The sequence below is a fragment of the Misgurnus anguillicaudatus genome, chromosome 3 (genome assembly GCF_027580225.2).
Source record: "Misgurnus anguillicaudatus chromosome 3, ASM2758022v2, whole genome shotgun sequence".
Lineage (NCBI taxonomy): Eukaryota > Metazoa > Chordata > Actinopteri > Cypriniformes > Cobitidae > Misgurnus > Misgurnus anguillicaudatus.
In genome coordinates this window covers 48,886,860-48,899,799 of record NC_073339.2, presented here as the reverse complement: position 1 = coordinate 48,899,799, position 12,940 = coordinate 48,886,860, and the positions used below count along the sequence as shown (strand labels likewise).

Here is a 12,940-nt window from a genome sequence, read left to right as displayed (position 1 = left end):
AAAAGTTATAAAGCCTTAAATAAAACATGAAACCAGAGAGATTACAGTAAGAGATCTGCAATGCAATCATTTTCAGTTGTAGTTGTTCTATTTTGATGGCCAGCAAAGACTTTTAAAGATAGAAGACCACCAATCATCTGACTGCGATTCTGCTGTAATGAGTTTACAGAAAGACAGACAGACTGTCTCCATCTGCTGTTGATTTCATGTAAAGATCAGCCATGTTGTGAAATCTCACAGAGCGTGAGGATGAGTTGACATGTGAGGAACACGCTGGACTTTAATCCTGAAACAAAAACATCATGGAGTCAAACCTGAAAAGACCGAAGCTCTCGCACATGATTGTGATTCTGCTCGCTATCCCAGCGTACTTTGCGCTTCCAAACGGTGAGAAGTAAACCTGTAAACGAGAGATGTGAATTACTGAATGTGTTGTGTGTCATTTAAATGTGTGTCAGACTCACTGTGTGTTCATCTTCAGTGTTCCTGCAGCAGTCTGATGCCAATCGTCTCTTAACACATCGTTTCCGGCGTGCAAACTCATTCCTGGAGGAGTTGAAGCTGGGAGATCTGGAGAGAGAGTGTCTGGAGGAGATCTGCTCCTATGAGGAGGCCAGAGAGATCTTCAGTGTCCCTGACCAACTGGTGAGATCAAAAGAGACCTCAGTGTTTTTATTTTTAAATTCAGATGAGATCCGAATATTTGTTAGATTACTACGGGAGGTCAATTTGGGGGAAGAAAAAAAATGTTGGCACTCTTTCTGTACAGTGACACTCTGTGACAATAAAAACTTTGATCAAAAATAAATACTGTACGTATGTTCAGTTGAAACGTCATCCTCCCAATGATTAAACTAAATCTATATCATGCTGTGTTTCAGAAGGACTTCTGGAAGAGATATACCGGTAAACTGACTTCTATAAGATTTACATACAATGATACATGAAAGAAATGATTGAGAAGACGAACTGAGGAGGGACAGGAGAATACACAAATAGCAACAATACACAACACATCTCACAACCACACCCAGATATATATACAAATACCACCCAGACACAACACCCCAACAGAGAGATTTCTAGCATCACTTAGATTTTATAGATGTTGTGTTGTTTGTCCCATCAGAAGTGGATTGGTGTGAGTCAGGACCTTGTCAGAACAATGGCACGTGTGTTTCTCAGGTGAACACGTATATCTGTATATGTCCAGTAAAGTTCGAGGGGAGGAACTGTGACAAAGGTAACGCACAAAAGCAACAGAGTTAAGCAGCGCTACAGTAAACCTTCACAAACATTGATTCTGTCCTCCCACAGAAAAGTCTGCACCCAATTCCTATAGCTGTTTGTACAAGAACGGCGGCTGTGATCATTTCTGTACTCAGATCAGTGAATCGACGCGTCAGTGTGAGTGTGCACCCGGTTACAGATTGCAAACGGACAACATCACCTGTGTGCCTGAAGGTCCGTCTAAAAAAATGAAATTACACCAACATCCTCATTGCCGAAATGTTTAAAGGGATAGTTTGGTTGAATGAAATGCATTGTTGTATACTGTAGCCTATACATGATGTTAAATGCATCCGTGCAATTACAAAATGTGCACACTGTAAGAAAACACAAACAGCAACAGTGTTATTCTCAAGATTGGTCTCAAAGACAATCCAACGAATATTTCTCTTTGACATGATATGTGTGATCTGTGTAAATGGATTCGGTTTCCTTCTGTATTTTTCTCTCTCAGATAGTTTTGCGTGTGGCAGGGTGGTGGTGCACGTGACTGTAGGTCCGAGGGTTGTAAAGGGAGATGTGTGTCCTAAAGGACAGTGTCCATGGCAGGTGGGGATTGGTGATATAAGAAGATCTTTCTGAAGACAGGAGTTTGTTTCTCAGACTCTTTCTTTCTTTCTTTCACAGGCTTTACTAGAGTACAAAGGAGAATATAAATGTGGTGCTGTTATTTTTGATTCTCGGTGGATTATCACAGCAGCTCACTGTGTTTGGGGAAGAGATCGGTCTCTTCTACGAGTGACAGTCGGTGAACTGACACAGGTTCATTTGTAGCCATGACCGAAGGGTTAATTTATCCAAAAATAAAAATGATTTTATTGCACATCTGTTATACAGGTTTAGTGTGAGGCGATGACAGAAGATAAACTTTTTAATTTTTTTAAAGGCTCAGTATTGATTTAGTTTTAGGACTTTTGCACACACACAGCTCCTGTGAGAAAACAACATTCATTTGAACTCATTATTATTTATCTTGACAAGAGATGAGTTGCTACCACTTTAAGTTGACTTAATTCAACTATTTTTATAACAACCATTACTTGTCAAGATAAATATAACGAGTTGCGTTTAAATGACTTATGAATGTAGATTTTACAGTCTGTCAGTGGTTTTCCTCCCACACTTTCAGTTCTCAGATAAAGGTTCAAGTGAACTCTATCTCTCTTCATAATCTTCTCTTTCAGTCTAATTTTGTCTTTTCTCGTAGGTGAACACATCCGTTCCAAAAATGAAGGCACGGAGCAGATAAGGGAAGTGTCTAAAGTGTTGATTCACCCGCTGTACAATCACTCCATCACCGATTCTGACATCGCTCTTCTGCGTCTGCGCAGTCCCATAACGCTCGGCCCTTACGCTCTTCCTGTATGTCTGCCACCTGCGAACGGCACATTCACTCACACTTTAGGGTCCATCCTTAAGTCCACCGTCAGTGGGTGGGGTCACATGTCTCAGTCTGGACCTCCATCGGATGTTCTTCAAAAGTTAGATGTGCCAAGGGTCTCTTTAGACGAATGTAGGACGCAGCCGGATCTGAAGATCACCAGGAATATGTTGTGTGCCGGGTATAAAGGAGGAGAGGGTGACTCTTGTCAGGGCGACAGCGGAGGACCTCTGGTTACTTGTTATAAAAACACCTGGTTTCTGACTGGTATCGTGAGTTGGGGTAAAGGTTGCGCGCGCACTGGTTACTATGGTGTCTACACAAGGGTGTCCATCTTTGTGGATTGGATCGTGAAGAGCGTGGCTGCCACATAGAGATTTATATGGAGAACAAACATCTTTAGAAGTGAAATGTGTCATATTTTCAGCATTCAAATATTTACTCATGTCGTGTTGTCAAGGTTTTGAGTTCATATTCAGTAACAGTATTAGTAGATTACCTTTCTAAATAAGTCAAAATCTTGTAATCATTGTAATGTGTTAAATAATGGCTTATCAAATGCAGCCAATCGGCTTTCTCAATAAAAAAAAGGAAACTTATACCTGTAATGTTTAAGAGCAGTCATGTGAAATGAGCAACCACTAAAAACAGCTACATTTTCTACAGAAATTGTACTCAAGCTTCGCCTTCAAAGACACGTGGACTGTATGTGACTGTATGTAGAATGTAATTAAAGATAACAGTACAAGATGATTACTGTTTTGCGTGTCATTTCTTTAACAAATCAAAGTAAATGTTTGTCATCTGTGTGGTTGAGTATGGGAGGGTCTTTAGTCCCTTTAGGGGTGGAGTAAGACTTTCAACCTTTGAACCTGCAGGACAGCACAGAGACGTCCAGGTTACACAGGACACTGGTCAACATGTGTCTTCTGTCTGTGTTATATCTGTTCCTGAGTCTCTACTGCTGTCCTTCAGCTGCAGGTAACACCAAAACAACCCAAATCCACACAATACAAACACATGCAGCAGAGGAGAATCAAGTCTGACGCTCTGTTTGCAGTATTTTTGGAGAAAGACGAAGCTCACGGAGTCTTGAGTCGCATCAAACGGGCGAACTCGGGCTGGTTTGAGGAGCTGAAGACGGGTAATCTGGAGAGGGAGTGTCTGGAGGAGAAATGCTCCTTTGAGGAGGCGCGGGAGGTTTTTGAACACACGGAGGCTACAGTCAGTATTATACATGATAAAGACACGGTTACACATGCTCAGTCATTGGGTTATAATCAGTACATGATGTCGCTCTTTATTTGTTCAAGCCTGAAAGATTTGAGTTGTATATTTTGTTCAAGCATTACACTCCAAGAAGCCACTTATTTTCTTTGTCTCTACACAGAACGAGTTCTGGAAAAACTACAATGGTAAGATTTTGAAATTTGTTTGACAAGAAAGTGAAATCTACTATAAAGATGAAAGTTGATGTTTGTCTCTTTTTAAGTTCAAGATCACTGTAAATCAAACCCATGTGTAAACAACGGCCTCTGCACGAACCAGAACGCCGATTTCTACACGTGTTTGTGTACGCCGGGATTCAGTGGTCGTAACTGTGAGCAGGGTAAGAACTTCACATCAGTACCCATACTTTACACAGAAAGTTTAATATTCAAAATATTTCAAACTAAACAAAGTCAGCTGGAATAAGACCATTAGTTGAGATGGGTTAACTACACTAGGTTGGGACCAAACATTAATTTGATAATCTTCTATTTCGTAGAACATAATAAACTGTTGATCTTTATTCTCACAATCATTTTAGTAAATCACTTAGTGTATTCATTGCTGTATTGTAACACTATTGATGGAAACTGCCTGTACTGTACGGTATGGGAAACAGCTTCAAGTCTTTATCTGACCCGTGCTGTGAAAGCTGTTTTGACTTTCAGATAGACATAACAGTCAACTTTTAAAGTTATAAAGCAAACACATTTTTGAATCAAGCCCAAGAGGAACATTCATCACAGAAGTAATTCTGTTCCTTTAGAAATTAAAGCCGTTCCTGATTCTTGTCTACATGATAATGGCCACTGTGAGCACTTCTGTATGGACGGAGACGATCGGAGAAACTGTTCATGTGCTGACGGATATTTCTTAGGATCAAACGAACAGAGCTGTCTGACGCACGGTGAGGACATCACATCATCTCATATATCATATGATCACAGACACTAGATGAAGAAGACATGCATATGGTGCACTACACCCTCATCAAAAAGGGACAAACCCAACCCGTTTGGTTGTACTCAACCTATGCTGAGTTGTTTTAACTCATTGATGGGTCAAATATAAACAGTTAATTTAACCCAACAGCTGGGTTAAAAATAACCCTTTGTTATTGTCAGATAAAACAATTAAAAAACGATGCATAAAATGTTTTACAGAAGCGTTTCCGTGTGGAAAGGTTCCACTCCTTCAGGGTGGTGGCAGTGCTACAGACGTTCAGGACGACACAAGATCTCGTATCGTCGGTGGAACCGAATGTCCAAAAGGTCACTGTCCGTGGCAGGTACCGTCCATCGACCAATCAGAATGTACAGATCTGTACGGTTCTTTCCTGTATGTACAGTCAGTGTGTATATTTGTCTTAATGAACAGGTGTTACTGAAGTACGGTGAGAAGGGTTTCTGTGGTGGTGTGATCTTTAAACCCACCTGGATTCTCACAGCTGCTCACTGTCTGGATAAACTCAAAGTCAAGTTTCTCAAGATAGTCGCAGGTACGTTCACTCTGACTGAGATTTGTCGACGGGTGAACTGTGTGACCCACTGGAATTTAGGAAACTCTACTTGAACGTCACAATATATTTTCATTTACAACCCATCATTTGGTGAAGCTGTCATTTATTTAACTACCTTCAAATATTCTGATTAGGGAAATCAGTAGCTATATTTCCATCCAAACTGTGAATTAAACTTATGCACAAAATTATAATAAAAACTTTTATCATAAAGCAGCGTATCCATCCAGCGATTTTAAGAGAACAAAATCATCACTTCATACAAAACTGGCACTAAATATCAGCAAGAAAAGCAGATGAGGCCACTGTATCATTTTTGTGTATAACAAATTATTTGGGCTTCATGTTTTGGGAGGCAGATACTTAATTTCACCAAATCACTTAGATGACAGACTTTGTCTATTCAAAAATGTGTCTATTTATAAACAAGGTTTAAACAAGGAGCCGATCAGTCAATGAACACGGCTGACTCTCGATCACTAATCACCATAACAACTCAACACCAGCTCTATAAACTAAAAAAAACCTCATTATCGCAACCCACCTCCACCCCATCGCCTCACCATGGGGTTAGGGTTAGGTTCACATTGAGCGCATTTTTAGAATTCATGCACATCTTCACGTTTCCATCCTGTGTCTTTTGAAATATGAAATATCCCAAAATATTTAAAAAGGTGGATGGAATTATTGCTAGTGCTTTCTCTGTTGTAATTACACCATATGTCTCATGTAACATTATTGTGTCCTGTACCATAGGAGAGCATGACATCGAGGTTGAGGAGGGCACCGAACAGGTCATTCAGGTTAAGGAGATCATCATGCACCCCAAATACGTTTCAGAGACTGCTGACAGTGATATCGCATTACTGCGTCTGCACAACCCCATCACCTACAGCACATACGCCGTCCCAGTTTGTCTGCCTCTACGAGACATGGCCGAGCGCGAGCTGTGGGCCGTTAACATGCACGTGGTCAGCGGTTGGGGGAAACGCAGCGAGGGCGGACCTACCTCACGAGTACTGCGTCGTCTGAAGGTTCCCCGTATTCGCACACAGGAGTGTATCGAGAAAAGCAACGTGTCGCTCACCAATAACATGTTCTGTGCCGGTTACATCGAGGGTAAAAAGGACTCGTGTAAAGGGGACAGTGGAGGTCCGCTGGTGACCCAATATAGAAACACTACATTTCTGTTGGGCATTGTGAGTTGGGGTAAAGGATGTGCCCGCCCGGGCTCTTATGGTATTTATACACGTATCTCCAACTATCTGCAATGGATCCATGAACATACTGGGATCGAGCTTCAAAAGCAAAACAAATGAAGTAATAGAATGTCTCTACAAGTAATCTTCACATTTTCCTATTTATATTTTATGTGATTTTTTCTGACATTTTTATCTACTCCCTGGTACAGTACGTCTAGTCTTCTACAGGTGTATCTGAAAATATAAAATATGTTTGACCTTTGAGTTTAATTGTGTACGAATGCTTGTACATTTTGTCTCTTTAATGCAGATGATGACTTACATCAATGGAAATAATAAAATAATCTAAAAAAAAACCTGTGCCTTTATCATCTTTGATGGTTGTGTGTGCACATATATATTTTAGTACTCTTAAAGTGTAATTTATTGTCGTGCGTAGGTTCTATGATGTAGCTATGCTGTAGGTTATGCGTAGACTGCGGTAGCCTGACGCACAGCTTACCAACATTTTAACAATGGCCCTGTCCCCAATGGCGCACTTAATGTGGACTTTCAGTCTCGTGGCCTTAAATTGCCCATGCTCGCTTAGTCTACGAGCCGTAGGGTGTCCCATCTATCATTTTTACGCTTCAAAGTGTGCTCATCAGCGCCCCCTTTGACCCCTTGATGTGGTCTTTGGCGAAGCCCACACTGCAGCAGGCTTCACGCACTTTACCAACCCAGAAGTCCTTGCAAAAGAGCAATTGGACCAATCAGACGACAAAAGGCAGGAGTTCACACTGACGGGAAACTTCTCTTCCTATTTCCGGCGTGATGCTCGAGTCTGTCCCAAAATATGACACCCACGTGGACTTGCATCAAGGGTCTCTAAAGTCTGCACTACATGATGTCATCAAAGTGTGGACTCTGAGGAGGACCACAGGTCCAGAGTGTCCATTCTACGCGGATTGCAAGCACTGTGATTGGTCCACAAGAACCCCTCCCGTTAGGTAAATAAAGTCTGCATCGCATTTCTTCATAGGCATTTTCATTTGTGAAACAAAAAATGCAACAAAAGTCGCCTGATACTGCCTACTAGCAGTCAACATAATTGTAATTACACGACAATGACGCAAAGGTATGAAAACCGACTTGTAGCCTACCGCGTCAAGGACCTACGCACAACTATAATGAGCCCTTTACATTTTAATAAAAGAAAATTTATAAAGAAAATGAAAACCTAAAAAAAGGAAACCTGTACCACAAATACATTTTTGTTTGCATTGTGACAGTATTTTCATGACATTTAATCACATTTCCTGTTATTCTGACATTTTCGTTTAATATATTGTTTCAGTTGCAAAAGTAATTTTCTCTCTCTCTAAAGTACTAGATTGATGACCAAATATTACCATGTTGTTTAAATATTTTAAATGTAAAAGCATCATTGCCACAATGATACCATGACAGCTTTATGAATATTTATCCGCCAAGCCTTTGCTATGTAATTGTGTTCTCACTATTGGGTAGCCTAAGTGGTTCCTAGGTTGTGCTACTGTTGTAGGTCATTTATCAGGAATATGATGTCATAACTCAAAACATAAATCGTCCAAAAAATATTTCTTTTTTCAAAGTGTAAAATCTGATGTTAATTTTTTGTGAATTTCTTTGAAAGGCAACACGTCACGAGCCCTTTGATCGATCAATAAGTGCCTCTCGATTAGTCTTCATGTTTGAGTGAAAACTCGAGTGGATGAAGATGAAAACTTTAACTTTAGCTCTTCTGCTGTGTTGTGTTGTTTTATTCCGCGAGTGCTGCGGCGGTAAGAGCTAAACGCGCGCATTTATCTTGTGCACATCATTAAATGAATTTGTGTCAGCTGTTGATTTTTACCTTTGTTACCTATCGTTGTTTTCAGTGTTTCTGGCTAAAGATGACGCCAGCTCGCTCCTACAGCGCGTCAGGCGCGCCAACTCCGGCTTCTTTGAGGAGATGAAGGGCGGGAATCTCGAGCGCGAGTGCCTTGAAGAAGTCTGTGACTATGAGGAAGCGCGCGAGGTGTTCGAGGACGAAACGAGGACGGTACGACGAGTAACAGACAATAAAACAAATGAGTATTATTATTAGGGTTTCGAGCACGAAGTGCTGAAAACCTATTGTATTTGTCTGTTTTATTATTATTATTATTATTCCGCCTTAAAACGCGTCGCCCAGCCCAAACCGTAAGTCGTAGAAACTTGCCACTTGGTCAACTGGTTGTATATTAGCAGGCTACTCAGATACAGTGAATCAGCCAAATCGGCCCATAGGTGGCGCTATAGCAATGCCCGACGCGTTGGGCCTCATAACTCCTAAACCGGACATCAGACACTCAATTGTTTGGTATCATTGTAATCCCTGGCTCCAAACTTAAAAAATGTATATCTCCGATTTCATTTCCGTCATTAAAAATTTTCCGCTATTTCCGATTTTGTCGAAAAAAATAAAAACGAACTAGTCCTAGGTTTTTCGCTCGATCGGAATCATTCCAGTGCTAAAATGTTCCTTGGAGTTCGAATATCAATAATTATTAAAAAAAAGTTGAACTTTCGACTCACGGTCGACATGCCACGCCCAAACGTCTGAGGTGTGCACAGCCAATTGGACTTTTTTGGCTATAACTGGGGACAGAATTGAAGTATCAACACAACACTTGGTATTTGTGATGAGAGTCATGGCCTGAGGTTGCGTGCCTCGTTTCGTCACCGCGCCACCTAGTGGTCAGACGAATCATTTAAATGCTTATAACTTAGGCTGAGTTTGACGTATTTTCATGGGACTTTTTTACTAAGAGTTTTGAATTGTTGCCGAGTCCAACGATACCAAACATGTCAGGTTTCGCCTTACGGTTAGCCCTGCGCAGCAAAATAGCGCTTAAAAAACATGCGCGAATAACTCCGCGAGGGTTATTCTAATCGACTCGATACAACCATAGGAAGAAATTAACTTTACCTTCTGAACAAAAAGTTCTATTGGTGTTATGTTAAAATTTCCATCAGAAATGGCCGAAAATTGCAAAAAACGAAAAATTACATTCATTTTTTGTGTTTTTTAGATATAAATGCTTATAACTCTGCAACGAAATGACATTTTTTCACCAAATTTGATACGCTGATGTCTGAGCAGAGTCTGAGACAATACAAAAAAAATGATATGCCTACACCACTAGTTGGCCTCATAATTGAACAAAACCTTTGACATTGAGTAAGCCCAATGGTCATACAACTGTTTCTTTACTAAACTAAAGTGAATAGCCGTGATACTAGCTAGATGTAACACAGTCGTGACCTGAGGTTGCATGCACGAGTCTGTCATAGCGCCACCTAGTGGTTATTTGTTTTTTTCACTTAAAAATTCTGCAACCGTACATCTAAAATCATGAGTCATCATGGATTATGTCTTTCATGGCTTTGAGTATACTCATTGGTGGATTGCAATTCACTCCCTAGCAACCAATGAGAATACCCTAGCAACCATTTAACAAGAGCTGTATCTCTGTATCAGAACATCGTAGAGACATGGGGTTCGGCTCTTTTGACTCATTAACACTATTTTAACATTTTGTGACCCAAGTTTTGCCACTGCAAGCATCACAAACATTTCCTTCAGTGTTCTGTTTGTCAATGTTCCGTGAGAAGAGAGGGAGACATTTCACTGAATGATAACACCTTTTTTGCTGACAACTTTGAACACGTGTGTCTGGTAGCTGCGAATGACTTCACATTAAGGACGTGACATGTTTGTATTATAGGCGCACGTGTGTTTAAGCATACATAGTCTGTATGAACCGTTTCTGACCACCTCTTTTGTTTTTGTGGACGGTGGATCAGCCTGGTCGGCGATGTCTGACGTCTTTGACGTGCTTTAATGCTCGAAACCCGGTAAATGCTGCTTGCAGCTTTAATTATTATTATTATTGGTCTGTTTCTGAATGTATTTCTCTTTCTTTGTTGCAGAAGCAGTTTTGGTTGAGTTATTCTGGTATGTCATTAATTACGGTACTAAAGTAAACATAGATTCTACCAAAGCACACCTATAGTAAAACTACAGTAAATTAATATGAGGTCTCCTTCAAACACGCTCCAGTCTTGTTTACCTGTGAATTGATGTTTTTGAATGATTTTATGTAATAAGCAAAGAAGCCATGCTTGACCAATCCATGCAAGAACAACGGCACATGCATCTATCTGGACGACAGGTATTACTGTCTGTGTATGGAGGGCTTTGAGGGCAAATACTGTGAAAAGGGTATGTGATGATGATGATGATGATGAGTACTGTTGTGTTGTTTACACATCATACAACTGTGATGATTTCACCGCTAGGGTTTGAGGAGACACTGAAGTGTCAGTATGTTAATGGAGGTTGTGAGCAGTTCTGTGACGGTTCCGGTCCGAGGCGTAAGTGCAGCTGTGCCGTAGGTTACGCTCTGGCAGCCGACGGGACGTCTTGTGTTGCTCAAGGTGTGACATGGTCACTACTGGTGACCTGCAAATCATTTAACTAGCTGCCTTGAACATTTAACAAGTTTTACATTTTAAAACGTTGAATTTTCTGCAGTGGAACATCCGTGTGGAAAGGTGCCGCTTCAGAACAACACCATTTATTCTCATAAACAGTTTGCAGGTGGATTTCACTGTCCACGCGGTCACTGTCCTTGGCAGGTACGGTATCAGTCAATGTAGAAGTTTTGTCCTCGTAGATGTACAGCTTCACAGTGTGTGTGTTTTATGTCTCTACAGGTGTTGATAAATTATAATGGTGAGAATCTGTGCGGTGGTGCTCTTCTGGAGGACCGTTGGGTCATAACAGCCGCTCATTGTGTTGATAAGAGAGATATGAAGCATATGAAGGTTGTTACAGGTATTTTACATGTGCTTGTGTGTCGATGTGGGTTAACGAGATTAACTGCATGTGATTCACTGAGTTTGTTTCTCACCAGGTGATCACGACCTGGATGTGTCGGACGGCTCAGAAGAGGCACATGATGTCACTCTAAAAGTTATTCATGAGAACTACGACTCGGTCTCACTGGACAACGATTTGGCCCTCCTGCAACTAAGTAAAAAACCAGAACTCTCTGCTTACGCCGTGCCCGTTTGTCTGCCGACGCCACAGCTGGCACAGAGCGAACTCGCCGCTGTCCGTTTTCACAGCGTCAGCGGGTGGGGCAAACGCACTTTAGGAGGCAACAGCCATCCGTCGAAAGGTCTCAAAGCCCCATCCAGTCCCATCCTGCAGAGGCTGGCCGTCCCTGTGTTGTCTCCAAGCGAGTGTGCGCTAAAGAGTGGCCTGAACATCACTGCAAACATCTTCTGTGCTGGTTATCTTGAAGGCAGTCATGAATCCTGCAGAGGAAACGACGGCAGTCCACTCGTCACACAGTACCACGGCACGGCTTTCCTGACGGGGATTGTGACGTGGGGTAAAGGCTGTAATCAGCCCGGGTATTACAGCATTTACACTAAAGTGTCAAACTTCTTGAAATGGATTGATGTGTCTATGAAAACCCCGATGGATCAGTTGAGTGATATCGTGCGGGGTCCAGCTGCGTCTGGAGCGCCTATTGAACAATCCATTCAGAAATAATTCAGTCTTCCCCACATGTTTGTCTCATTACTGACAGAAAAATAAACTGTTATGAAAGCAATCTGGTTGTGTTTAGTTTCATTTGCTCATAAATCATGAGAGAAATGTTCTTGTACTGTAGATGATGTGATGTTCTGTACAGTTTGTTTCTGGTATGAGACACAGATAAGATGTGAATGTTGCTAGTATCCTTCAGCAGTCATCATGAGTAAAAACAGATGCAGGGGCCGTAATACACAATCCTCTTGGTTTAAGATAAGCAATGACAGGTTCAGTCTTCTTAATGGGTTCCAGGTTGAGATCACCATGGTTACTAAACAAAGAATTTGGGTTATTGAGATATTTGTTATAAAGCTGCAGGTCTTTATCTCTGTGAGTTTCTCTGCTTTAGATTATCAAAACTACTGACTCAAGAGTTTTTGCTTTTTCTGCATTACTTTTACTTATGGAGTATGGACGATGTATAAGGGAATCTTATGTGCGGCTCATGGCTTTTCATGCAGTTTTTGATTGTGATCAAGACAAATCCCCGTCTTAGACCTTTGGATTCAATTCTGCTAGGAAACATCTCAATATTAAATTGATTACTATCCTGCATTGGTTTCATGTTAAATATCCACTTTCATTCACAGCATTGTGTTGACAGTGTACAGATCGACTTCAGCACTATA

The 12,940-nt window shown here is 41.1% G+C and overlaps 2 protein-coding genes across 2 annotated transcripts; both read left to right on the top strand.

The window, feature by feature from the left end:
• The first annotated feature begins 226 nt into the window (after positions 1-226).
• Positions 227-3,424, top strand: LOC129445168 (coagulation factor VII). Its single transcript, XM_055206323.2, has 8 exons — positions 227-387; positions 482-645; positions 882-906; positions 1,130-1,243; positions 1,318-1,464; positions 1,745-1,839; positions 1,918-2,038; positions 2,498-3,424. Exons 1-8 carry the CDS (start codon positions 303-305, stop codon positions 3,043-3,045), a joined length of 1,299 nt encoding a protein of 432 aa, XP_055062298.2. The 5' UTR covers positions 227-302; the 3' UTR covers positions 3,046-3,424.
• Positions 3,425-3,498: 74 nt separating this feature from the next.
• LOC129445470 (uncharacterized) lies at positions 3,499-12,330 on the top strand. Its single transcript, XM_073866363.1, has 15 exons — positions 3,499-3,652; positions 3,732-3,895; positions 4,062-4,086; positions 4,164-4,280; positions 4,707-4,847; positions 5,104-5,228; positions 5,318-5,438; positions 6,216-6,770; positions 8,560-8,723; positions 10,637-10,661; positions 10,815-10,928; positions 11,006-11,143; positions 11,241-11,344; positions 11,423-11,543; positions 11,623-12,330. Exons 1-15 carry the CDS (start codon positions 3,592-3,594, stop codon positions 12,267-12,269), a joined length of 2,622 nt encoding a protein of 873 aa, XP_073722464.1. The 5' UTR covers positions 3,499-3,591; the 3' UTR covers positions 12,270-12,330.
• Positions 12,331-12,940: the final 610 nt, after the last annotated feature.

Coding starts and splice junctions, on each gene's coding strand:
- LOC129445168 (XM_055206323.2), top strand. CDS start 303: ATGGAGTCAAACCTGAAAAGACCGAAGCTCTCGCACATGATTGTGATT. Junction 907..1,129: donor CTTCTGGAAGAGATATACCG/GTAAACTGACTT, acceptor TTGTCCCATCAG/AAGTGGATTGGTGTGAGTCA. Junction 1,840..1,917: donor AAGGACAGTGTCCATGGCAG/GTGGGGATTGGT, acceptor TTTCTTTCACAG/GCTTTACTAGAGTACAAAGG.
- LOC129445470 (XM_073866363.1), top strand. CDS start 3,592: ATGTGTCTTCTGTCTGTGTTATATCTGTTCCTGAGTCTCTACTGCTGT. Junction 4,848..5,103: donor ACAGAGCTGTCTGACGCACG/GTGAGGACATCA, acceptor AATGTTTTACAG/AAGCGTTTCCGTGTGGAAAG. Junction 11,544..11,622: donor GCATATGAAGGTTGTTACAG/GTATTTTACATG, acceptor GTTTCTCACCAG/GTGATCACGACCTGGATGTG.